The sequence below is a fragment of the Mustelus asterias genome, chromosome 1 (genome assembly GCF_964213995.1).
Source record: "Mustelus asterias chromosome 1, sMusAst1.hap1.1, whole genome shotgun sequence".
NCBI classification, from domain to species: Eukaryota; Metazoa; Chordata; class Chondrichthyes; order Carcharhiniformes; family Triakidae; genus Mustelus; species Mustelus asterias.
Genome location: NC_135801.1, coordinates 56,960,899 through 56,987,378, shown reverse-complemented (window position 1 = coordinate 56,987,378; position 26,480 = coordinate 56,960,899). Strand labels below are relative to the sequence as shown.

Here is a 26,480-nt window from a genome sequence, read left to right as displayed (position 1 = left end):
ATAAGCTGCACATGGAGATAACCCACTGCCTGTACCCTTTACTTAATATACGTATATAGTTACAAGTGGTTAGTAATGACTTGCTGTTAACTTAGTGAAGACTATGAAGATTTGTTTAACAGACTTCTGTAACCCACACCATCCCAACATATACAATCCCAGTAATGTGATTTTCTGCTTTTTGTTCTTCAGGTTAAGCCATATGACTTCATTTGATGACCCTTCTAGCATATTATCACTATTCACAGCTGTAATTGTTTCTTTAGTCAGTGTTGCAACCAACTTTTATTTTCCTCTCTATCTGATCTGGAAACCCTTGAACTAGGGATATTAATCTGCCTTTCCTGTTTGTTAAACAAATTTCATTAATAGCAATGATAAAATGTAAAGTGTCTCATCTGGTTATCTGAAAACTAGCAATGTTGGATAACTGAGCATTTTGTTAAAGTAGACCATGCAAGAATTTTAAATGAGTGAAGAAACTTACTGGCTTGTCTGGGAAGTTGTGGCATGGGATGGCATGCTGCCTGTTTTGCACTCCTGATGTTTAGGTAATGAGAGAGTATGGATATTTGAACTCTCCGAGGAAGAATAAAAGGTTTTCAGAATCCAATGGGGTAGAATATTTAGCTATGCGTTGGAATTGGGATCAGGACATATGCCTAACCTAGCTACAATATTGAATTTTGATGCCACTCAGACCACCCAAATAGAAGCCCACAGGCATAATTTCAAATGCTGCATTTGATTTCCAAAAGCTTTTAAGTTTCATGGGCACTAGTTGCCAGCTGGCCCAAGTCAATTCAAAGAGAATTATTAAAGGGTAACTGAATTTTAAAAAAAGTTTTCAGTTACAACTCTATGTCATGTTATTGGTGCTTTGCATTCCTTTACTGATTGCTCTTATGCTGTTACTTGTACATCAATTTTACGCATGTTCTTTCTCAAAATAAAGTATGTGATTGGGGGGAAAAAAAGGATACTTTTTTATTATTAAGAAACATTAATGAAGTGCGTTTGTATAATTCAGGCGATAGCTTTACCTCCAATTGCTAAGTGGCCCTATCAGAACGGCTTCACTTTTCACACATGGCTCAGAATGGATCCTTTGAACAATATCAACGTTGATAAAGACAAACCTTACCTGTACTGGTAAGTGTAGCAAGTTTCTTTTTGTTCTCTGAAGGTTGGCTGTTATTTTCTCTTTCTTTAATCCATGTTGTTATGATCCGGCAGATAATAAGTGCTGTGCGAACCAAATCCCAAAGGAAAAGTTGGCAAGCTATCACAACTGTTTTCTACTTGTATTTTACCAAGAGAAGATGAGTGCACTGAAGTCAGGAGCCACAAATTCCAGCAATACTTGGAGATTTTAAATACTTAACTAAACCATTTATTAACAAAAGAAAACTAACAAGCACCAGATTACGTTTACAATTAAAATTTACCTATAGCACATTTAACTCAGCCCTATTCACTTCAAATGCCTGCCTTTCAACATCTAGACTCTTGATGTTCTAAACTTTGTAGCCCAACTGTCTTCAATTTAATTAAATCGGTCACTCTCTCTCATTCACTCTCCCTCGTTCTCACACATCACACACTTCATAGAGTAACACAATAAACCCCAAAAATATTAAAATAATCAACTTTCCTTCACGGTACCTACGATGAAAGTAGGTGCGTTGGGGCTCACAACTCAGTACTATTGTTCACTCAGTTAATGGAGTCCACCTTGCCAATGTGTTTGCTGCTTTCCTTACTGGACGCCGGAGAAAAAGTAGGCCATTTAACCCATCAAGTCTGCTCTGCCATACAATGAGATATTGACTGATTTGATATGATGATCCTCAACTCCACTTTCCTGCCATATCTCCATAATCCTTGATTCCCATTCTGATTAAAATCTCTATCTCAGCCTTGAACATACTTAATGACCCAGCCTCCACAGGCCTCTGCAACGAAGAATCCACAAATTCACTGCCCTCTGTGGTGCGTGCTAGGTAGAGTGCTTTGCTCCACCATGTTTCATTAGAAACTATAGTAGCAAAACTTGATGAATGGGAAGAGGGAAGTTGCATGACATTTAAGAATAAGGTTCAAATTAATATAATTGTTTTGACAATGACTTTAAAGTGAAGCTAATTGTAAAATATTTCAGAGGCTTGGCTGGCTTTGTGACAGAAAGCTGGAAAGTCTTATGAAACTAGATTTACCTTGATAAGAATGAAGGTCAGGATTTCCAGGTCCTGACAAACCGTGGACTTGCATGCATGTGCAGAGCAGGAGCAAGCTCCAAATTGGAAAAGGTGAAGACTGGATCCCTCTTGAGAGAGACAGAATTTGAGAGATTGGTTGACTCTGTTACCGACGTCTTGGGTGGTTGAGAAATCCATGATCTCTGTCTTGGTTGCATCTGGCTTTTGTTGTGGGGTGTGTTCAACCACAGTTGGCTTGTTAATTCACATGCACCACATACTTTTCATGTTAAAGTATAAGATAGATATTGTAAATTATTTTACCTTGTTGATCTTGCGTTGTAAAGTTCATTTTTGCTTAAAAACTTGAGAATCTTGTGGTTTTATTCACTAAGTAAGTAAGTGAATCTCAAACTTTGTCTACTTCAAACAAAAAGTCATTGAACTCTAACTGGATTTTACCAAACATTTGGAGGTCCGAACTAGGATCATAAGTCTATCACAACGTTGGAATTATGCCTTGAGAAGGTGGTAGTGGGTGATCTTTGTGAACTGCTGCTGTTTATATAGTGTGTGTACAATAACGTTGTTAGGATGTGTTGTTGACCCAGCGACAGTGATGGAGCAATAACATAGTTGTAAGCCAGGGTAGTGTGCGGCTCGAAGTGGAACTTGCAGGTAGTGGGTGTTCTCGTGTATCTGTTGCCCTTTTCCTTCCAGGAGGTGGAGGTTGCAGGTTTGGGCAGTGTTGTGAAAGGATCTTGGTACATCTTGTATATCCTGCATATTTCTGCCACTGTGCTTTGCTGGTGGAGGGGGTGAATATTTAGGTTGGTGGATGGGGTGCCGATCAATCAGGCTGCCTTGTTCTGGATTGTCAAGCCTCTCGAGTGTTGTTGGATCTGCACTCTTCCAGCCAAGTGGAGAGTATTCCATCATGCACCTGACTTGTGCTCTGTAGATAGTGGGTAGAGTTTTGGGGAGTCAGGTGGCAAGTTACTCACTGCAGAATTCCTAGCCTCTGATGTACCCTTGCAGCCGTTGTATTTAAATGGTTGGTTGAGTTCAGTTCCTGGTCAATAGTAGTCTCCAGGGTGTTGATAGTGGGGATTCAGCGTTAGAATTCCATTTAATTTTAAGGGGTGATGGTTAGTTTCTCTCCTGCTGGACAACATTACCTGATGTTTGTGTAGCACAAATGTCACTTTCCACTGATCAGCCCAAGTCTGAATATTGTCTGGACTGCTTCAGTATTTAAGGAGTTGTGGATAGCACTGAACCCATTGTGGCATCATCGGTGAAGACCACCACTTCTGACCTGATGGAAGGAAGTTCTTTGATATAATTGAAGATAGTTGGGCCGATGATACTACCCTGAGGCACTCCTGCAGCAATATTCTGGAGTTGACATTGACTTCAGACAAACACAACATCTTCCTTTGTGCCAGGTATGATTGCAACCAATGGAAAGTTTTTGCCCATCTTCCCATTGACTTCAATTTTAGTAGAGTTTGTTGCTACACTCGCTCAAATACTGTTTTGATGGAAAGAACCTTCACTGTAGCCTTGCCTTAAGAATTCAGCTCTTTTGCCTATGTTTGGACCAAGACTATATTGTGCTCTGGTGTTGGATGTTCCAGGTGGAGTCCAAACTGAGAATTGGTGAGCAGGTTATTACCGAGTAAGTGCTGCTTGACAGCAGTGTCAGTGACACTTTCCATTCCTTTTGAGTGAGAGCAGAATTTCTTCTTCAAAGTGTTTTGGTGTGTATTTCGTGTAGATGGCCTCCAGTTTTGTTCTTTTCCACAATTTTTAAAAATTATTTTCATTGTTATGAATGTGAAGTTTTATAAAATGAGGTGGTTTATTTAAGACCAGGTAAAATGGATTGAAGAGTCATGATAACTGTGGTGAATTCTGCAAGGAAATAAGCTAGCATGGCTTGGTTACCATGGGGACAGTGCATCCAAGTTGAGATTTGTTGTGGGCAAGTTGCAGAATGTTCATATCCGAAACAGGCATGAGCAGCTAGGCTATCTGTGGACAGCCAAATTTGCCTAGTGCCAAAATTTAGTGGTGGGGGAAGGGGGAGTTGAAATATATTTTGTTGTTTGAGAAAATTGCTTCAAAATTACAATGGCCTAAGGAAAGCTGTGCAGTCTTGTTGCACGGCATGTTTGAGAGGAAAGTGTTAGAATTGCATTTGTCGTTTTCGGATGTCTCAATCTCGTGATTGTGATGGTAAAGAATCTGTTCTCAATGCATGTGAGCGAGCTATGGAAGCTTAGATAAAAAGTTTAGAAATCCAAGGAAGAAACAGAGTTAGACTTTTGTGGAATTTGGTGGAGAAAAGGAAATATTTTATAGGTAGTATGATGGTTGATTAAGATTTTGAATACCTTAAAGAAGCAATGCGAATGGAAGAGTTTTAAAACTAGTGTCCCTTGAAGAATAAGATCCTACCCAGAAGACCATGAAGTTTCTAAGATGAGGGCTGGTGCAATTAAGGATGATGACTATATACTGTTTTACAAATGTGGATAGCAGCACGCCATTGTTTGTAAGCACATAGGAGATGAGAAGAATACTGGTTACAGTGAGGAAGATAGAAATTAAAACATAGATATTCATCAGAGTTTATGAAAGATAAGTATGATCAAGGACATCAACGTGTTATTTTTGTCGTAAGTAGGGCAGCACGGTGGCAGTGTTTAGCACTGCTGCATCACAGCGCCAGGGACCTGGGTTCGATTCCTGGCTTGGGTGACTGTCTGCGTGGGTTTCCTCTGGGTGCTCTGGTTTTCTCCCACATTCCAAAGATGTGCAGGTTAGGTGCATTGGCCATGTTAAATTCTCCCTCAGTGTACCCAGAGTGTGGTGACTACGGGGTTTTCACAGTAACTTAATTACAGTGTGAATGTAAACCTCCTTGTGACTAATACAATTAACTTTAGAAAGGATATCTACAGGCAGAATGTTGAAAATTAAAAGCCAGGTCTTGGCATTTGTGGGAGTTCATAGCATGACTGCAGAACATGTACTGGTAGGTAGGTGTACATGTGACAAATGAGCTTTAATTCATTTACTATTGGGAAAGATCAGAGCATTGAAACTTATAAATTATTTGACTTGTTTGAGTGTTATGGGCATTGTTTTTGTTTTATTTCAAATTTCCAACATTGAGGATCTCACTGTTTCTAAATTTTGATGTTTGTTTAAGCAGAACTGTTTGGTAATACAGCACTGATACAATATGCAGTAATGATAGAATTATGTGAAATAATGTCTTCAGTCTTTTTTGGTTCTACCTGTGAACAGATGAGGCAAATTTTCTCCCTTTTTTAAAGGCTGCATAGTTTTAGTTCTATAGTTGAGGGGAACAATTATATTTATCAATCCACTATTTATTTTTGAATGAACCATTAACCATTATAAAAGAGCTGGAGTACCATTGACGCACTCTAGTCCAAATCCTTTCGGCAAGCTGTTCATACGCTCAACGCTCTTTGTAAAAGTATAATTTGATTCACCATGGCACAGGAGTTCTGTGAATTTGGGCCTCTATTTTTCATTGCAGGTTTTACAGGTTTTTTCATTGCAAGTTTCTTGGTGAGTTGGTAATTAGGTTATTGAGGAAACTGAAAGTACCACTAAAAACTTTATTCTTTCTGCCAGCTTTCGTACCAATAAAGGACTTGGATATTCTGCTCATTTTGTTGGTGGTTGTTTGATTGTGACATCAATAAAATCAAAAGGGAAAGGATTTCAGCATTGTGTAAAGTATGACTTCAAGCCACAGAAGGCAAGTATTAACCACCTGATATGTTTACCTTGATGTTAGTGATGGCAGAGGATTAATTTTCAATAGATCAGGAGACTTAAATTACTTACTAAGTATCCAAAAACTATTCTCAAATATATTTTCCTGAATAACTGACATCATGATGCCACATTTTGAACTGTTTATAACGGAAGCTGTAATATTTGAAAACAGTAAGGTAATTAGTTGGAGAACCGCTTTAAAAAAAGTTAGCTAATACAATTTACATTCTTATATGTAAATTCAACATGAGGCAGTGAGCATCTTTTTATTGTACCATTTCTTTCGCATATATACATTGTTTAAATAAACTAAATCAAAGATTCTTTATTATAGTGGTACATGGTGACTATTGTACATATCTACAATCGTTGGAAAAACAGTGAGATCCGGTGCTATGTAAATGGTGAACTGGCATCCTTTGGAGAGATTACATGGCTTGTGAATACCAGTGACGTAAGTAACATTGTAAAGTTGCAAATTTGGAGCTCCTTATTGTAGATTGAGGTCAGTTATAGTTCAAATAATGTATGTTTTTAAACCTGAAGTGTATTCCTTTAATCATAGTTCTGACTCCATTTTGAAATTCACAACTAAAGTCACCAAGGGAAGAAAAGGTATCTGGTTTAAAAAGCTTTGACATTTTTGTTTGCCTTTTGGGAGTTGATTCATTTTTGATTCATGTTAATTTCCTTGGTTGAGTAAATAGGTCCCAGTCCATTGATGGTTCCACAATTTTATCTCTATTTGCTGGAGTTCCTTTGAATCCATCCAAAATTAGCAGGCTAGTTGCCTGGTAAAAGCTTGAGTGCAAGTGTCTCTTGGCGGTGTTGAATGCAAGGTTAGATCTCCTTGTTGATGTTCCATAACTCTAGTTTTCTATTTAGTGATAAATGCGTGGTAAATATAGTGATAATGGAGAATGGTTATTCAAGTCAATCTTGGCTCTGCGGGAGGATTTTGAGACTATTTTGGAAACAACCTTAATTATTTTCAAGTAACAAATTAGGATAGCATGTCCCTTTTTTTGAGTTTTTACAAAAACTGCACGTCAGAATCACTGAATCTGCAGTGTAGACAGAGGCCATTCGGCCCACCAAGTCTGCGCTGGCTATCTGAAGGAGCATTCTACCAAGTTCCACTCACCTGCATTATCCCCATAACGTTTCACATTCTTTCTTGTTAGATAGCAATCCAGTTCCCTTTAGAATACCTCGATCAAACCTGCCTCCACCACCCTCTCCAGGGGCTTGTTGCAGCCTACAGCCACCCGTTGGGGGAAAGATATTTCCACCACTTCACTTCCTTGCCTTTTGCCAGTTATTTCTAATCTGTACCCTTCGGTTCTTGAAAGGGAGCAGTTTCTCACTGTCTACCCTGTCCGTAACCCTCAGAATACTGAATACGTCTAACATGTCTCCCCTCAAGTAAACTGTCCCAACCTTTCCAATCATAGCTATGTTGTTTATCCCTAGAATTATTCTTGTGAACCTCCTCTGCACTTTCTTCAATGCCCTCACATCCTTCCTCAAGTATGGCACCCAGAACTGAATTCTGTACTCCAGATGAGGCCTATCTATCTTATACATGTTCAGCATGACCTCCTTACTCTTGTGCTGTATTAACTTGTCCCTGTTGATGAAACTTATGCTTTATTAACTGCTCTTTCAACATGTCCTGCTATCTTCAGTGCCTTATGTACATATCCTGAGGTACCTTAGTTCCTGCACCTCCTTCAGAGTTTCTCCCTTTATCTCATACTGTTTTTTCCATATTCTTCAAAATGAATCACCTCACATTTCTCTGCATTGAACTTCCATCTGCCACTTGCCTGCCCAAAACAACAATATGTCTATATTCTTCTGAAAGTCGTCTTATTTGATAGTTTTTAACTAGCATCACAGTTGATAGCACTTCCGATATTTGTATCATCCGCACTTTTTATAACCATGCTCTGCACACCAATATCTAGGTCATTAATATGTAACAGGAAGAACAAGGGTCCCAACACTGACACCTGGGGAACTCCACTACAAACCTTCCTCCAATTGGAAAAACAATTATTTATCACTACTTTGTTTCCTGTCACTCAACCAATTTCTTATTCAAGTGCCTACTTTCCCTTTCTTTCTATGAGCTAGAATTTTGTTCCAAGTCTGTTGTGTAACACTATCAGGTACCTTTTGAAAGTCCATAAACACAGAAATGAAAGCAAAATGCTGGGAAACCTCAGCAGGCCTTGGTAGCACCTGTGAAGAGAGAAGCAGAGTTAACGTTTCGAGTCCAGTGCGACTTATCTTGGTCTCTAAATGTTAACCCTGTTTCTCTCTCCATAGATGTTGCCAGACCTGCTGAGTTTTCCCAACACTTGCTACTTTTATTTCACATCTCCAGAATCCACTGTTCTGCTTTTATTTGCCTTTATTTACTTGTACTAATTAGATTCTGAGAATTTTCAAAAGTGAGTTATATACAAGTGTTTTTACATGGAAGGTAAGGATTTTTAAATCTCAATTTAGTGTTTTAAATAGCAATTTACTGTACTTCCCTTTTCTGCTTTCTTGAGGTCTGTGCACTTGAACCTTTTGAAGCGAGCAAATATGAAACTGATGGAAAACTGAAATATGTTTAATCATGTAATCAATGAAGCCATGCAGAAGGGATTTGATATCCTACTTGCGTTTGAATGCCCCAGTTCATGTTTTATTTTCATAATTAAAATCGTTCTTGAGTATAAAAAATACTTTGTGTTAGCTTCAGTACTGAAAATATTCCTCGTGTTTTGAGTAAAGACCATAAGACCATAAGACATAGGAGCGGAAGTAAGGCCATTCGGCCCATCGAGTCCACTCCACCATTCAATCATGGTTGATTTCAACTCCATTTACCCGCTCTCTCCCCATAGCCCTTAATTCCTCGAGAAATCAAGAATTTATCAATTTCTGTCTTGAAGACGCTCAATGTCTCGGCCTCCACAGCCCTCTGTGGCAATGAATTCCACAGACCCACCACTCTCTGGCTGAAGAAATTTCTCCTCATCTCTGTTCTAAAGTGACTCCCTTTTATTCTAAGGCTGTGCCCCCGCGTCCTAGTCTCCCCTGTTAATGGAAACAACTTCCCTACGTCCATCCTATCTAAGCCGTTCATTATCTTGTAAGTTTCTATCAGATCTCCCCTCAACCTCCTAAACTCCAATGAATATAATCCCACGATCCTCAGACGTTCATCGTATGTCAGGCCTACCATTCCTGGGATCATCCGTGTGAATCTCCGCTGGACCCGCTCCAGTGCCAGTATGTCCTTCCTGAGGTGTGGGGCCCAAAATTGCTCACAGTACTCCAAATGGGGCCTAACCAGTGCTTTATAAAGCCTCAGAAGTACATCCCTGCTTTTGTATTCCAAGCCTCTTGAGATAAATGACAACATTACATTTGCTTTCTTAATTACGGACTCAACCTGCAAGTTTACCTTTAGAGAATCCTGGACTAGGACTCCCAAAGCCATTGTTTTGAGCCAGCATTATGATTTTACCATGGGGACATAGGGATGTTCACAGAAACACAGCTGTTTTTAAAACCTTCAGCATTTCAGATTACAGTTCACCTAACTGGAAATTCCTGTCTACATCCTTGTTCCCTCTTTGGATTAGCCTCTTTTGCTCTGATTCCTTTACCTAGATAATTGAATTTTCACCAAATGTTAGTTTGTGCTGAAAGTCAGAAAATACTTTCTTGCACTGAGGGGAATTGATAAACAACTCATTAATTTTAGTAGATGACCTCTTGCATAAATCATTGCATAATTACAAAGGAAACAGAGCACCCAACAAGCTAAAATCACTTGCACACTTTGCTCTTTTGTCAATTTACCTAAGAGTGCATAAAAAGCTTGAAGTGTTGTGCATATGCCATGCAAATGTGTACTGAGATCACATATCCAATTATAGTATGTCTATTACTCGTATATAATAATCAGAAATGCAATTAGCCACATCTGGATTATGAATCAGCCACATGTGGCTAGTGAATAATATATTTGGTAATAGTGTCCTAGTGTAATCTAATAGCACTGTTAATTATCTTGCCATTTGGTAAGCAGGTGTTTCTCAATATGTTCTTTCGAAGGCTACCTTGAGAGTTTAAAGGAAACAAGTGTCTATCAAAAGTATTTACAGAATTGCAATATGAAGTGTATGGGGTTCATGGTATGATTGCTTGAATTTAAATTTAGTGAAATTTGATTCCTGACCAGTTGAATATTTTTCTTTCTTGTTTAACCTACAGAAAGATATGGAGGTTCCTAAAGAATAAAATATTTCCCATTTTGTTTAGTAATTTTCACAGTGTAGTCATGCTGTTCACAGTCTCTTGACCTGTCTACTTTTGCATTCTTCACAGAGAAATATATGGTGTTTAGCACTACTATCTTAAATAAATTAAAATACTGAGGATGCTGGAAATCTGAAGCAAGAACAAAATATGCTGGAAAAACTCAGCAGGTCTGGCAGCATTAGTGGAGAAAGAAAATAAAGTTAATGTTTCCAGTCTGTATGACTCTTTAGAACTAAAGAGATGGAGAAATGTGATGGATATATATTGTTTAAGAAGGTGTGGAGCTGCAGTGGAGTAGAATGTCAGTTAAATAATGGGAGCTAGATTCCAACAAAGATCTGTTGGATCGGGAGACAGAGGAAGTGTTAATGGCAGTGTGAAGAGCTAGGCAAGGCACTAGCAGTAGCTTAGAGGCAAGATATCAGAATGTGTTCATGGAAGAACAAAGATCAGTGTTCAGTGAAAGTAAAACTAAAGAACAGGTGACAGATGGCTCAGAGGGTTGCTTTGCAATAGGGCATAAAATATTTTGAATATTAAAAAAAGGGTCAAGATGGAGGAGAAAGATCATCGCCTAAAGTAGTTGAACTCAGTGTTGAGTCCTGAGGGCTATAATATGCCTAACCGGAAGATGAGTTGCTGCTCCTTCAGTTTGCGTTGGGCTTCATGGGGGCAATGCAGCAGGCCAAAGGTGGATGTGTGGGCACGACAGCAAGATGCTGAGTTGAAATAGCAAGTGACCGGGAGGTTGAAGTTGTCCTAAAAATGTGGATGGGGATGTACGCCTTCATATTGGAGGAGTGGGAGAGTTAAGGGAGCAATGTCTTAATGTGGCTTATCAAATGCTAAAATCTCCTAACAAAATCTCCTAGTAAATTTCACTTTAAGAAATGTAAAATTTGACTTAAGGTTCTATAATGGTCACACATTAATAACTTAATGATTACGTCTGTTTATATTTTTAGACATTTGACAAATGTTTCCTGGGATCATCAGAAACAGCAGATGCGAATAGGGTATTCTGTGGGCAACTTGGAGCAGTTTATGTCTTTGCTGAAGCTTTAAATGCAGCACAGATATTTGCAATATACCAACTTGGCTCTGGATACAAGGTACTCTAATGCATGAATATTGTTTGAAGATAACTGACACTTTTGTTTTTTGAGATGAGCCATAGCCAGGCTGCCTATCAATCAGTGGTTACCATGGAATTCAAATTAATTGCGGCCCCATACAATTCAGATTGATGCCAGTGACGTAAGACTACCTCTTAACTTAATTTTTAGTATTTTCTAAACTAGAAAAGTTAAGAGTATTGACAGGCAGAGAGATCTGGGCGTACATGTCCACTGATCACTGAAAGTGGCAACGCAGGTGGATAAGGTAGTCAAGAAGGCATACAGCATGCTTACCTTCATCAGTTGGGGCATTGAGTATAAAACTTCGCAGGTCATGCAAATGTACAGAACCTTAATTAGGCCTCATTTAGAATATGGTGTACAAATCTGGTGGCAACATTACCAGAAGGATGTGGATGCATCGGAGAGGGTGCAGAAGAGGCTTACCAGAAGGTTGTCTGGTCTGGAGGGTATTAGCTATGAGGAGAGGTTGGATAAACTCGGTTTGTTCTCACTGGGACGATGGAGGTTGAGGGGTGACCTGATAGAGGTTTACAAAATTGAGTGGCATGGCAGAGTAGATAGTAAGATGCTCTTTCCTCAGATTGAAAAGTCAAGTACTAGGGGACATAGGTTTAAGGTGCATGGGGAAAAGTTTAGAGGAGATGTGTGAGGCAAGTTCTTTTACACAGAGGGTGGTGAATGTCTGGAATGCGCTGCCTGGGGAGGTAGTGGGAACAGGTACGATAGCAGCATTTAAGGGGCAACTAGACTGGAAGGGTACGGACTCCATAAGTGCATACAGTTTTAGTTTAGGCAGGCATCATGATTGGCGCAGGCTTGGAGGGCTGAAGGGCCTATTCCTGTGCTGTACTTTTCTTCTTTAAAGGAAGCTAATAAGGTGTGTCATGAAGACTTTTCTATGGCAACACACATGCTGTACATGGAGACCTCATAATCAAATTTAGACATGTTCATAAGACAAAATATTGCTGTGGATTCATAATGGGTGTTGTCACAGGATGAGCAACAAAGCCGCTGGCCTTGTACGCCAGTGCTGTCATGTAGATTTAAAAAATGGTAGGCAAAATATTGCATAAAGGTGTAATAGAACATCTAGAAACTGAAAATGTAACAACATATTGCTTGAAAAAAGACATTTTATGTGGAAGCTTCTGCCCTGCACTTGTTAAGATAATTTGCAAGAGTGTCAAATGTAAAGGGAACAACAAGATATAATACAACTTTCTTACATGTCTTAATGGGCTCCATATTGCACTCAGATTTGCCTTTAAAATGGAGCATGGAGCAGTTAAACAAAATCCCTTTCCTTGATGTACTAGTTGAGAAATCTGACGGGGGTTCTCTATCGCAGTCTACCGCAAACCAATCTTCATTGGTCGGTACACTTGCAGTTCCATTGGCCCAATCAGCAATTTCATAAAATGCAAACTTGATGTTGAAATCAGGCACATCAAAGGCTAACCAGATCAGATCACTGCTGTATATTGCGCATACTCCATAGAACCATAGAAAAGTTACAGCATGAAAAGAGGCCATTAGACCCATCTTGTCCAGGCCAGCTTGAGTGCCCTTTCTAATCCCATCTTCTTCCATCCGGCCCATAGCCCTGTAGCATACAATATTTGAGGTGCAGACCCAGGTACTTTTTAAAAGAGTTTAGGATCTCTGTCTCCATTACCAACTCGGCAGTGAATTCCAGACACACATCACCCTTTGCGTAAAAAAAAAAAAAGTTTTTCCTCATGTCCCCACACACCTACTGCCACTTACCTTGAATCTATGTACCTGGTTCTAGAATTCTCCTCCAAGGGCAACAATTTTATCCTGTCCACTCTATCTCTCCACCTCATAATTTTGTACACCGCTATCAAATCGCCCCTCAGCCTTCTTTGTTCCAAGGAAAATAACCCCAACCTATCCATTCTCTCCTCATAGCTACACTTTTCTAGCTCTGGCAACATTCTTGTAAATCTTCTCTGCAGAGCAATTACTTCTTTCCTATAATATGGTGATCAGAACTGCACATGGTACTCCAGTTGTGGCCTCACCAGTGTTTTATACATTTCCAACATTATATCCTTACTTTTATATTCTATACCTCTGCCAATGAAGGACAACATTCCATATGCCTTCTTTACAACCTTGTTTACTTGAACTGCTGCCTTTAGGGACCTGTGTACTTGTTTGCCAAGATCTCTCACTTCATCTACCCTTCTTAGTATATTCCCATTTATTGTGTGTTCCCTATATCTGTTTGACCTCCCTAAATGCATTACCTCACACTTCTGTATGTTAAAATCCATTTGCCACTTTTCCGCCCACTCCACCAATCCATCGATATTGTTTTATAGATTATAGCTATCTTCTACACTATCCACGAGTCATAGAGTCATAGAGGTTTACAGCATGGAAACAGGCCCTTCGGCCCAACTTGTCCACGCTGCCCCTTTTTTAACCACTAAGCTAGTTGCAATTGCCCATGTTTGACCCATATCCCTCTATACCCATCTTATCCACGTAACTGTCTAAACGCTTTTTAAAAGACAAAATTGTATCCGCCTCTACCACTACCTCTGGCAGTTTTTTCCAGCCACTCACCACCCTCTGTGAAAAAATTGCACCTCTGGACACTTTTGTATCTCTCCCCTCTCAACTTAAACCTATGTCCTCGAGTTTTATACTCTCCTACCTTTGGAAAAAGATATTGACTATCTAACTGATCTATGCCCCTCATTATTTTATAGAGACCACTATAAAATCACCCCGAAGCCTCCTAAGCTCCAGAGGAAAAAGTGTCAGTCTATCCAGCCCCTCCCTATAATTCAAACCATCAATTCCTGGTCACATCCTAGTAAATCTTTTCTGCACTCTTTCTAATTTAATATCCTTTCTATAATAGGGTGACCAGAACTGTACACAGTATTCTAAGTGTGGCCTTAGCAATCTCTTGTGCAACATAAACAAGACGTCCCAACTCCTGTGTTCAGTGTTCTGACCAATGAAACCAAGCATGTCGAATGCCGCCTTCAGCACTCTGTCTACCTGTGACTCACTTTCAAGAAGCTATGAACCACTACCCCTAGATCTCTTTTGTTCTATAACTCTCCCCAACGCCCTACCATTAACTGAGTAAGTACTGCCCTGGTTTGATCTACCAAAGTGCGGAGATGCCGCACTTTTGTACACTCGATCTACCAAATGCATCACCTCACATTTATCTAAATTAAGCTCCATCTGCCATTCATCAGCTCACTGGCTCAAATGACCAAGATCCCATTGCAATCCTAGATAACCTTCTTCACTGTCCACTATGCCATCAATCTTGGTGTCATCTGCAAACTTACTAACAATGCCTCCTAAATTCTCATCCAAATCATTAATATAAATGACATAACAGTGGACCCAGTACCAATCCCTGAGGTGCACTGCTGTTCACAGGCTCCAGTTTGGAAAAACAACCCTCCACAACCACCTCTGTCTTCTGTCATCAAGCCAATTTTGTATCCATTTGGCTACCTCATCCTGGATCCCGTGAGATTTAACCTTTTGTGACAACCTACAATGTGGTACCTTGCCAAAGGCCTTGCTAAAGTCCATGTACATAATATCCATTGCACTACCTTCATAGGGATCGGTGCTGGGGCCATATACATAGACGATCTGGGGGAGGGGACCGAGTGTGGGGTAACAAAGTTTGCGGATGACACAAAGATGAGTGGGAAAGCGAATTGCGTGGAGGATGCGGAAAGTCTGCAGAGAGATTTGGATAGGCTAAGTGAGTGGGCGAGGATCTGGCAGATGGAGTATAACGTTGACAAATGAGGTTATCCACTTTGGAAGGAATAATAGTAAATGGACTATTATTTAAATGGTGAAAAATTACAACATGCTACTGTGCAGAGGGACCTGGGGGTCCTTGTGCATGAATCGCAGAAACTCAGCTTGCAGTTGCAGCAGGTGATCAAGAAGGCAAATGGAATGTTGGCCTCTATCGTGAAGGGGATGGAGTATAAAAGCAGGGAGGTCTTGCTGCAATTGTACAAGGTACTGGTGAGGCCGCAACTAGAGTACTGTGTGCAATTTTGGTCCCCTTATTTGCGGAAGGATATATTGGCCTTGGAGGGAGTACAGAGAAGGTTCACCAGGTTGATACCGGAGATGAGGGGGTTAGCTGATGAGGGGAGATTGAGTAGATTGGGCCTGTACTCGTTGGAGTTTAGAAGGCTGAGGGGAGATCTTATAGAGACATATAAGATAATGAAGGGGCTAGACAGGGTAGAGGCAGAGAGATTCTTTCCATTTAGAAAGGAAACAAGAACTAGAGGACACAGCCTCAAAATAAGGGAGAGTCAGTTTAGAACAGAGTTGAGGAGGAACTTCTTCTTTCAGAGGGTAGTGAATCTCTGGAATTCTCTGCCCATTGAAGCAGTGGAGGCTACCTCGTTAAATATGTTTAAGACACAGGTAGATAGATTTCTGATCAATAAGGGAATTAAGGGTTATGGGGAGCGGGCGGGTAAGTGGAACTGAACCACTATCAGATCAGCCATGATCTTATTGAATGGTGGGGCAGGCTTGAGGGGCTAGATGGCCTACTCCTGCTTCTATTTCTTATGTACTTATGTACTTATAAATCCTTCTTGCCACTTCCTCAACAAATTCAATCAAATTTGTGAGGCATGACCTTCCCTTAACAAATTCATGCTGACCACCCCTGACGAGTCTATGCCTTTCTACATGACAGTTCATACTATCTCAAAGGATTTGTTGTACTAATTTATTTGATTTGTTACAATTTGATTTATTCTTGTCACATATATTAGTACACAGTGAAAAGTATTGTTTCTTGCATGCGATACAGACAAAGCATACCATACTGAGAGAAGGAAAGGAGAGGGTACATAATGTGCTGTTACAGTCATAGCTAGGGTGTAAAGAAAGATCAACTTAATGCGAGGTTGGTCCATACAAAAGTCTGATTGCAGCAGGGAAGTAGCTGTTCTTGAGTCAGTTGGTACGTGACCTCAGACATTTGTATCTTTTTCCTGATGGAAGAAGGTGGAAGAGAGAATGTCTGGGGTGCATGGGGTCCTTGATTATGCTGGCTGCTTTTCCGAGGCAGTGGCAAGTGTAGACAGAGTCAATGGATGGGAGGCTGGTTTGCATGATGGATTGGGCTTCATTCACGACCCTTTGTAGTTTTTTGCGGTCTTGGACAGAGCAAGAGCCATAACAAGCTATGATACAATCAGAAAGAATGCTTTCTCTGGTGCATCTGTAAAACTTGGTGAGAGTCGTAATGGACATGCCAAATTTCCTTCGCCTCCTGAGAATGTAGAGGCATTGGTGGGCTTCCTTAATTTACCCATCACTGATATAAGACTAATTGGCCTTTAATTGTTTGGCATTTCCTTCAGTCCCTTTTTAAACAATGGAACTACTTTTGCATTTCTCCAGTCCTCTGGTACCTTCCCTGTATCTAGTGAGGATTGGAAAATCATCCTCTGAACATCCATTATCTTCTCCCTGATCTCTTTCACCAGCCTCGGAAACAGTCTATCCAGCCCTGACGACTTACCAACTTTCAAAGATTCTAACCCTTCGAGTACTTCCTCTACCTTTATGGTTATCCGTCCAAGATCTGTGTTCCTCGTGGACTAATAAACCTGCATCGCTGCTTTTCTTTGTCAACACGGAGACAAAATATTTATTTAAAACCCTTCCCATAGCCTCTGCATCTACATACTAGTTCCCTTCTTTATCTCTGATAGGTCCCACTTTTTCCTTAACTAACCATTTAGCATTAATATATTGGTGAAACATCTTCGGGTTTTCTTCAACTTTACTTGCTAATCTTTTTTTCATGCCCTCTCTTTGATTTCCTTATTTCCTTTTTACTTCATCCCTGAACATCCTATATTCGTCTGGGATATCTGCTGTGCCCAATTCTTTGTGCCTATCGTGTACTTTCATTTTCATTTTGATATTCCCTGTATTTTTCTAGACACAGTAAGAGGTCTCACAACACCAGGTTAAAGTCCAACAGGTTTATTTGGTAGAACAAGCCACTAGCTTTCGGAGCACTGCTCCTTCGTCAGGCAAGTGGGAGTTCTGTTCACAAACAGGGCATATAAATTATATTATATGCCCCGTTTGTGAGCAGAACTCCCACTTACCTGACGAAGGAGCAGCGCTCCGAAAGCTAGTGGCTTGTTCTACCAAATAAACCTGTTGGACTTTAACCTGGTGTTGTGAAACTTCTTACTGTGTTTACCCCAGTCCAACGCTGGCATCTCCACATCATTTTTCTAGACATCCAGGGAGTTCTGGATTTGGCAGTACCACTCTTATTTTTGGAGGGGGCATGTCTACATTGTACATTTAGGATCTTGCTTTTTAGTGCTTCCTACTGTTTTTTTCACTTTTTTATCCCCTAGCAGTGCTGTCCAGTCCACATCAGCCAAGTCCCTTCTCATTCCTGCAAAATGCCTTTCCCCAGTTCAAAACTTTTATTCCTGCCTTATCTCTGTCCTTTTCCATGTTAATGCTAAATCTAACTGATTTGTGATCACTATTCCCGATATGGTCACCAACCATCACTTCCCCAACTTGCCATTCTTCGTTCCCCAAGATTAGGTCTGGAATTGCATCTCCTCTTGTTGGGTACAAAATTAATTGGTTGAAGACATTTTCCTGGACACACTGCATGAATTTTTCTTCTTCAGTGCCCCTAACATTGTTTGAATCCCAGTTGACATTGGGAGAGTTAAAAGTCTCCTACTATTATTGCCCTCTTGTTTTTACAGGCAGAAATTTGGGTAAACATTTGTTGTTCTATCTCCCTTTCACTATTTGGGGGTCTGTCACATACTCCTAGTAGTGTGACTGTCCTTTTTTATTTCTAAGCTCAACCCATAAAGCCTCGTTTGTTGACCTGCTCAGTGTGTTTATCCCTTTCACAACTGGGATTGATTCTTTAACCATTGGTGCTACTCCCCCCTCCTTTTTTATCTCCCACTCTATTGTGTCTGAAGACTGTATATTGAGCTGCCAATTTTGCCCTTCCTTTTGCCAGGTTCAGTTACAGCAATGACATCATGCTGCCATGTGTCTACCTGTGCCCTCACCCTCTGCCTTGTTCGTAATGTTCCTTGCATTGAAGTATAAACTGTTTAATCCCGTCGGAATCCCGTCTGTATGCCTTGCTGGAGACTTTTTAAACTTTCGTTCTCCTGTAATTCCGAGTCTATTAGCACATCTTTAACATTACTAGCTAATGTTCTACCTCCATTTTCCTGGTCTGAATCTGACCTATCTGATCCTACTCCTGGGATCCCATCTCCCTGCCACACTATTTTAAATACTCCTCAACAGAACTAGCAAAAGCTCCCGCAAGGAGAGCTCTGCCTGGGTGCAGCCCATTCACTTTGTACAGGTCCCACCTTCCCCAGTGCCTCAAGAATCTGAATTCCTCCTGGCTATGCAATCTCTCCAGCCATGTGTTCATTTGGTCTATCCTCTTATTCATGTTCTCGCTAGCACATGGAACTGAGAGTAATCCTGAGATTACTACATTTAAGGTTCTGCATTTTAATTTATTTCCCAACTTCCTGTACTCAGCTTGCAGGTCTTAGAACATAGAACATTACAGCGCAGTACAGGCCCTTCGGCCCTCGATGTTGCGCCGACCAGTGGAACCAATCTAAAGCCCCTCTAATCTACACTATTCCAATATCATCCATATGTTTATCCAATAACCATTTGAATGCTCTTAATGTTGACGAGTCCACTACTGCTGCAGGCAGGGCATTCCACGCCCTTACTACTCTCTGAGTAAAGAACCTACCTCTAACACCTGTCCTATATCTCTGACCCCTCAATTTAAAGCTATGTCCCCTCGTGCTAGCCAACACCATCCGAGGAAAAAGGCTCTCACTATCCACCCTATCTAATCCTCTGATCATCTTGTATGCCTCTATTAAGTCACCTCTTAACCTTCTTCTCTCTAACGAAAACAACCTCAAGCCCCTCAGCCTTTCCTCATACGATTTTCCCACCATACCAGGCAACATCCTGGTAAATCTCCTCTGCACCCTTTCCAACACTTCCACATCTTTCCTATAATACGGCGACCAGAACTGTATGCAATACTCCAAGTGCGGCCGCACCAGAGTTTTGTACAGTTGCAGCATGACCTCATGGCTCCGAAACTCAAATCCCTCTACCAATAAAAGCTAACACACCGTACGCCTTCTTAACAACCCTATCAACCTGGGTGCCATCTTTCAGGGATCTATGCACATGGACACCCAGATCCCTCTGTTCTTCCCACTACCAAGTATGCCTTCTCATCGCTATCCGCAAATCCACCAACCTTTGTGTCGTCCGCAAACATACTAATCAATCCAGTTACATTTTCCTCCAAATCATTTATATATATTGCAAACAGCAAAGGTCCCAGCACTGATCCCTGAGGAACACCACTTGTCACAGCCCTCCATTCAGAAACGCACCCTTCCACTGCTACCCTCTGTCTTCTTTGGCCGAGCCAGTTTTGTATCCACCTTGCCAGCTCACCTTTGATCCCATGCGACTTCACCTTCTGCACCAGTCTGCCAAAGGCCTTACTGAAGACCATGTAGATAATATCCACTGCCGTCTTCATCCCTTAGTTTACCTATGTGTACCATGACCATGAGCTGTTCACCATCCCTCCCCAGAATGTCCTGAGGAGACTCCTGCACTACCTTCCTGAGTCTTTTGCTGTTCTTGATGGTCATACATTCCCATTCTGCCTGTGCAATCCTCACCTGTGGTGTGACCACCTCGCTAAATGTGCTCTCCACGATTTGCTCAGCATGACTGATGCTCCACAGTGAGTCCACCTGCAGCTTCAGCTCCAAAATCCAGTTGGCTAGAAGCTGCATTTAGTCACACCTTCTGCATACATGATCACCAGGGACGCTAGAAGCATCCCCCATTTCTCACATTGTACAGGAGGAGCATATCACGGGTCTGAGATCTCCTGCCATGATGCCGTTCTCAATTAAGCTAGTTATTTCCTTTAAAAAAAAACGCTGCCTGTGGGGCTTATTCATGATAGTTGAGAACCTTGTTTCCTACCAAACATGTATTATAATTGTACATTTGATGGACCTCAGGCCATTACTTTTGACCCTATAAAATACCCAGTCTTCCTCAGATTACCTCAAAAATTTGAAGCAGCAGGCAAAGCTAGCTGTTTCATGCTGTTATTATGCAGTAGCAAGAGGAGTGGTATTTGTCACTAACAGAATGCTGCCATCAAGCCAAAAATGACATTCAGTCTACCACACAAATGTGTCCCAAATACTGGTCGATTGTCAAACAGCATGTTCCTTCAGCTCTATGCAGTGGGCAAGGTACAGACTCTATCCAACCAGCCCTTGCAAAAGAGCTTGCAAAATTCAAAATGCAGTGTCCAACATAAGATGTGATTCCGTGTTTGGACAACATTTGCTAAATAATTCCTCGTGTACTAAGAATTGATGACCAATTTAAGATTGTCAGTCAGGCTCGCAATGTGGCTCATTTGTGTGTATTGGAAGCTACATATATTAATACACAGGGCCCTATTCTTTGTCGACAGAAAGAACATGTATACACCCAAGACCATAAAATATAGGAGCAGAATTAGGCTATTCAGTCCGTCGAGTCTGCTCTGTCATTCAATCATGGCTGATAAGTTTTTCAACCCCATTTTCCTGTTTTTTCTCTAACCCTTGATCCTTTTACCAATCAAGAACCTATCTGTCTCTGCCTTAAATGCACTCAATGACCTGGCCTTTACAGCCTTCTGTGGCATTGAATTCCATAGGTTCACCACTCTCTGGCTGAAGAAATCCCTCCTCTAAAGGGTCATCCCTTTACTCTGAGGCTATGCCCTTGCATCCGAGTCTCTCCTACTAAACAACTTCCCCATGTCCATTCTATCCAGGCCTTTCATTATTCTGTTAAGTTTCAATGAGATTCCCCTTCATCCTTCAATGCATACAGACCCAGAGTCCTCAGATGCTCCTCGTATGTCAAGCTTTTCATTCCTGGGATCATTCTCATGAATCTCCTCTGCACCCTCTCCAAGACCAGCACATCCTTCCCTAAATACGGAGCCCAAAATTGCTTGCAATTTTCTAAATGTGATCTCACCAGGAGTACATTCCTGCTTTTGTATTCTAGACCTCTCGAAATGAATGCTAACATTGCATTTGCTTTCCTAACTGCCAAGTCAACCTGGAAGTTAATCTTGAACTAAGACTCCCAAATCCCTTTGTGCATCCGATTTCTGAATCCTTTCCCCATTTAGAAAATAGTCTGTGCCTCACACTTTCCCACGTTATATTCCAACTGCCATTTCTTTGCTCACTTTTCTAACCTGTCCAAGCCCACCTGCAACCTCCCTGCCTCCTCAACACTACCTGTCCCTCTGCCTATCTTTGTATTATCTGCAAACATTGCGCCTGTTTCAGCTAAACAAAATAAATTAGTCATTTGCTGGTTCATTCCTCAAGGAAATGCCTTGACTAATCAGAATCAAACTGCCTGGTTAAATTTCATACAATACTTTGCAGTCAACTGTCAATCACGATCAAGTGCATTCTCTATGGCAAAGCCTCCACATCCACTTGCCAATTAATTAGCACTCTCGTACAGTATAAATTGTTCTTCCCTTTATATTTGGTACTCCTGTGAATTGTCCTGATGCGTGCAAAACAAAACGCTCTGACAAAAAATATCTCTCTTTTCAGCAATAGTCAATCTCTGTACTACTAAATGACTAATAAAGCATAGTCAGCATGGACTTTCAAGAGGCGGATATGCTAGACCAACTTGATTGAATTATTTGTAGTAGCAGCAAAAAGAGTGGATTAAAATGATAGATTGAAGTACGTGGACTCTCAAAAGAGAGGTACATAAAATCATAGAATCCCTACAGTGCACAAGGAGGCCATTCAGCTCATCGAGTCTGCACCGACTCTCTGACAGAGTATCTGACCCAGGTCTTCTGTCCCGCCCAATCCCTGTAACGCCACACATTTTCTAGTGGCCAATCCATCTAACCTACGCATCTTGGAACACTAAGACATCTATCAGAAAATACTGAACGAACTGGTGCTCTTTTCTCGAGTGAAGTGAAGACTCAGTGGTGACCTGGTGAGAAGTCTTTCAAGCTATGAAAGTGCTTGATAGGGTCATTAGCAACTTATATAGTGCCTTTAACTTAGTAAATTATCCTGAGGTGTGTCACAAGCAGGAGTGTCACAAATGATCTGTGACGCCGAAGTACATAAGGAGATTTTAGGGCAGATAACCAAAAGTTTAGTCAGAGGTAATTTTAAGGAGCGTCTTAAAGGAAGAAAGAGAGTGGGAAAGACTTTGGAAGGGAATTCCTTAAAGAAGATGTTTCCGCTTGGGAGTCCAAAATTAGAGACTGTAATTATCAGATAATCACTGATAAATCCAGTAAGAAATACAAATCATTTTCTTGACCTAGAACGGTGAAGGTGAATTTGTGACTACATTGAGTGGTTGAGGCAAATAGCATTTAAGAGGCATTTAAGGCCAAGTTAGATAAATGCGTGAAAAAAAAGGAATAAAAGTATATGGTGCTGGGGTGAGTTTAAATAAAATGGGAGGAGACTCTCGTGAAGCAAAAACACCAGTACAGACTTGTTGGTTTGAATGGCTTAATTTTGTTCCTTTTAATTCTATGTAATAATGTGTGAGTAAGACAACTGATTTTTTTTGGACATATTTGCATCTGTGATAATTGCACGTTGATTTCTATGAAAGTACGGTGAATGACCTTTTTGAATCTTGTGTTGACATTTAAGTAGAATTGAACCTTGTCTTATAATAACACGACTCATATGTACATACAAATTAGGAGCAGGAATAAGAAATTTGGCCCCTCAAGCCATTCTGTAAGATCATGGCTGATTTGATGAGGCATCAGCTCCATATTCTGTCTACCTCCGATAACCTTTGATTCTCTTTTTAGTCAAGAATCTATCAACCTTTGCCGTAACAATATTCAATAACCCTGCCTCCACCGTTCTTGGGGGAAGAGAGTTCCAAAGATTCATGACTCCAGCTTCTGAGAGAAAATTTTTTTTCTAATCTATTTTAAATGAGTGACCCCATATTCTTAAACAGTGTTCCTTAGTTCTAGTCTCTCTCATAATGAGAACCATTCTTTCAGCATCCACCCTTTCAAGCCCTCTCTGGATCTTGTATGGTTCATTATGATCACCTCTCTGACTTATAAATTCCAATGGATACAGGTCCAACCTTTCCTCTTAAGATGAGATAAGCCCATCCCCAATTCCATGCATCAGTCAAATGAACCTTTACTGAGCTGCTTCTAATGCATTTATAGCCTTCCTTAAAAAAGGAGACCAAAACTGTACAGTACTCCCTGTAGAGAAACTCTAGCGTTTCTCGCCTATGCAATTTGGCAAAAACCCCTTACTTGTATATTCCATTCCTCTTGCAATAAAGGACAACACTCCATTTGCCTTCCTAAACAATTGGTGTACCTGCATACTAGTTTTATTATGATTCAGGTACCAAGGCATGCATCTCTCTTTACTACAGAGTTTTGAAATTTCATTCTGTTTAAATAAAACCATGCTTTTCTATTCTTCCTGCCAAAGTGGACAACTCCCATTTTCCCACAATATACTCCATCTGTCTCTGTTTATTGTTGTCTGCTTTATCTACCTAACCCATTGCAATATCATTGTTTCACCTCAGGAAATCTGTGAACTTTTAAAAAACATGTCAGTGGTGATATTGGCTAAATTTCGGATTTGGCAAGCTTTTTCAGGACTTTGTTTTGGTAACATTACAGATAAATGTAGGAAATCCTATGTACTTTGATGTTACTCATCTGGATTTTACTCAATACCAGACTGGTTTCAGGATTATATACCTTGTTAAGCTTTGGGAAGTGAGCTGATTTATATTAGTAAATAAACTTGGGCTTATCTTTTATACAAAGAAGTGTGTTACTGAATTGTAATTTGTGTTTTTCTAGGGTATTTTCAAATTCAAGGCAGAAAGTGACCTCCTACTTGCTGAGCACCACAAATCTCTGCTGTATGATGGCAAGCTTTCCAGTAGCATTGCATTCACATACAATCCAAAGGCTACAGATGCTCAACTCTGTCTAGAATCATCCCCGAAGGACAATCCATCTATTTTTGTTCATTCTCCACATGCTCTCATGCTTCAGGTAAAAGCCAAATTCTTTAGCTGCATTGTACTAGTAAAAGTGCGGTGAGCAGTTTTTATGTTGGAAAAATAGGTAATTAGATGAAATATATAAAAGTTAGGGAGTTTTATATACAAGTATTTTCTATGGCAAAATGTTATAAATGAAGGAATAAGACAATTCGGTACTTGCATGTGAATTTTGAAGGTTCCATATTACCATTGGCTTTACAACTTTGCCTTTTGTTTTGGTTGCTACTTGAAATACTGGTACGTCAGGCAAAATTGAGAATTAACTTTTAATCTGGACTAATCTATTTCTGTAAATAAAATATTTAGATATTAGATTTGTTACATATTGAAGGATTTTGTTGAACTGCAAAAAGGCAATATTGGAGGTAGAAATTTAGGATAATAAACTCAACTTTTTGAAATGAATTACAAAAATGAAAAATCTGACTGGTAAGAGTGCAATAATAGTTTTGTTTTTAATGCTTTATCAAGTTAAGAAAATCTAGATATGTTCAATTTTTCTCCTGTCCTATTTCCAAAATATACACGTAAACATAAAAACATGCAGTTCACCTTTAATGGTTCTTAATTTTAGAATTTTTTTTAATAGGATGTCAAAGCTGTTGTAACACATTCTGTACAAAGTGCGATACATTCCATTGGTGGTGTCCAGGTGCTTTTCCCATTGTTTGCACAGCTTGATTATAGTCAGCATTCTTCCGACCAAGTTGACAGCACTGTTTGGTAAGTGAATCTGAGATGCATTGTGTCCCCTTCTGGGAATGATTAATCATTATCCCTAGGAATTTGTGGATGTATAAACACATTTAACATGCAATTTGGGAAACTTAAAGCACCGTAGACGTCATTTGGCTCATCATGCATGTGCTGGCTCTTGTAAAGAGCAGCTGTGTTTAATCCCATGTCCCTGCTTTTTAATACTTAAACCTGTAAGTTTCTCTTCCTCAATTACCTGCCCAACCCCAAAAATGTGAAGTTCATTTCCTCTGCCTTTTCTGCTAGAATCTTTGAGATCATATCAATTTTTGAATTAAAAATTCTCTTTCACTCTCCTCCAGATAGGTTGCTGCTTGGAAACATAGAAACTAGAAGCAGGAGGAGGCCATTCGGCCCTTTGAGCCTGCTCCACCATTCATTATGATCAAGGCTGATAAAATTCAATATCCTGATCCCCTTCTCTCCCATATTCCTTTAGCCCTAAGAGCTATATCTAATTTCTTCTTGAAACCCGATAACGTTTTGGCCTCTGTGGTAATGAATTCACCACTCTGGGTGAATAAATTTTTCCTCACCTCAGTTCCCCTTATCCTCAAACTTGACCCCTAGTTCTGGACTCCCCACCATTGGGAACATCCTTTCTGAATTTACCCTGTCTAACTCTGTTAGAATTTTGAGTTTCTATGAGATTCCCTCTCACCCATCTAAACTTCAGTGAGTGTAATCCTAACCGACTTAGTCTCTCCTCAGATGACAGACCTGCCATCCCAGGAAATAGCCTGGCAAACCTTTGCTGTACTCCCTTTATAGCAAGGACATTCTTCCTCAGATAAGGACACCAAAACTGCACACACTACTCCGGGTGGGCCTCACTAATGCCCTATGCAATTGCAATAAAACATCTTTATTCCTAGACTCAAATCCTCTCGTTATGAAGGCCAGCATATCATTTGCCCTCTTTACTGCCTGCTGTGCCTGCACGCTTACT

The 26,480-nt window shown here is 40.4% G+C and overlaps 1 protein-coding gene across 1 annotated transcript in view; it reads left to right on the top strand.

Annotated features, from left to right (window-relative positions):
• lrba (LPS-responsive vesicle trafficking, beach and anchor containing) overlaps positions 1–26,480 on the top strand; it is a 901,160-nt gene that overhangs the window by 75,222 nt on the left and 799,458 nt on the right. Inside the window, exons 5-10 of the mRNA XM_078212471.1 lie at positions 1,031–1,152; positions 5,874–6,000; positions 6,355–6,474; positions 11,315–11,461; positions 24,567–24,764; positions 25,365–25,498. Coding sequence (XP_078068597.1) covers positions 1,031–1,152; positions 5,874–6,000; positions 6,355–6,474; positions 11,315–11,461; positions 24,567–24,764; positions 25,365–25,498 — 848 coding nt within the window. The remainder of the gene's footprint in view (positions 1–1,030; positions 1,153–5,873; positions 6,001–6,354; positions 6,475–11,314; positions 11,462–24,566; positions 24,765–25,364; positions 25,499–26,480) is intronic.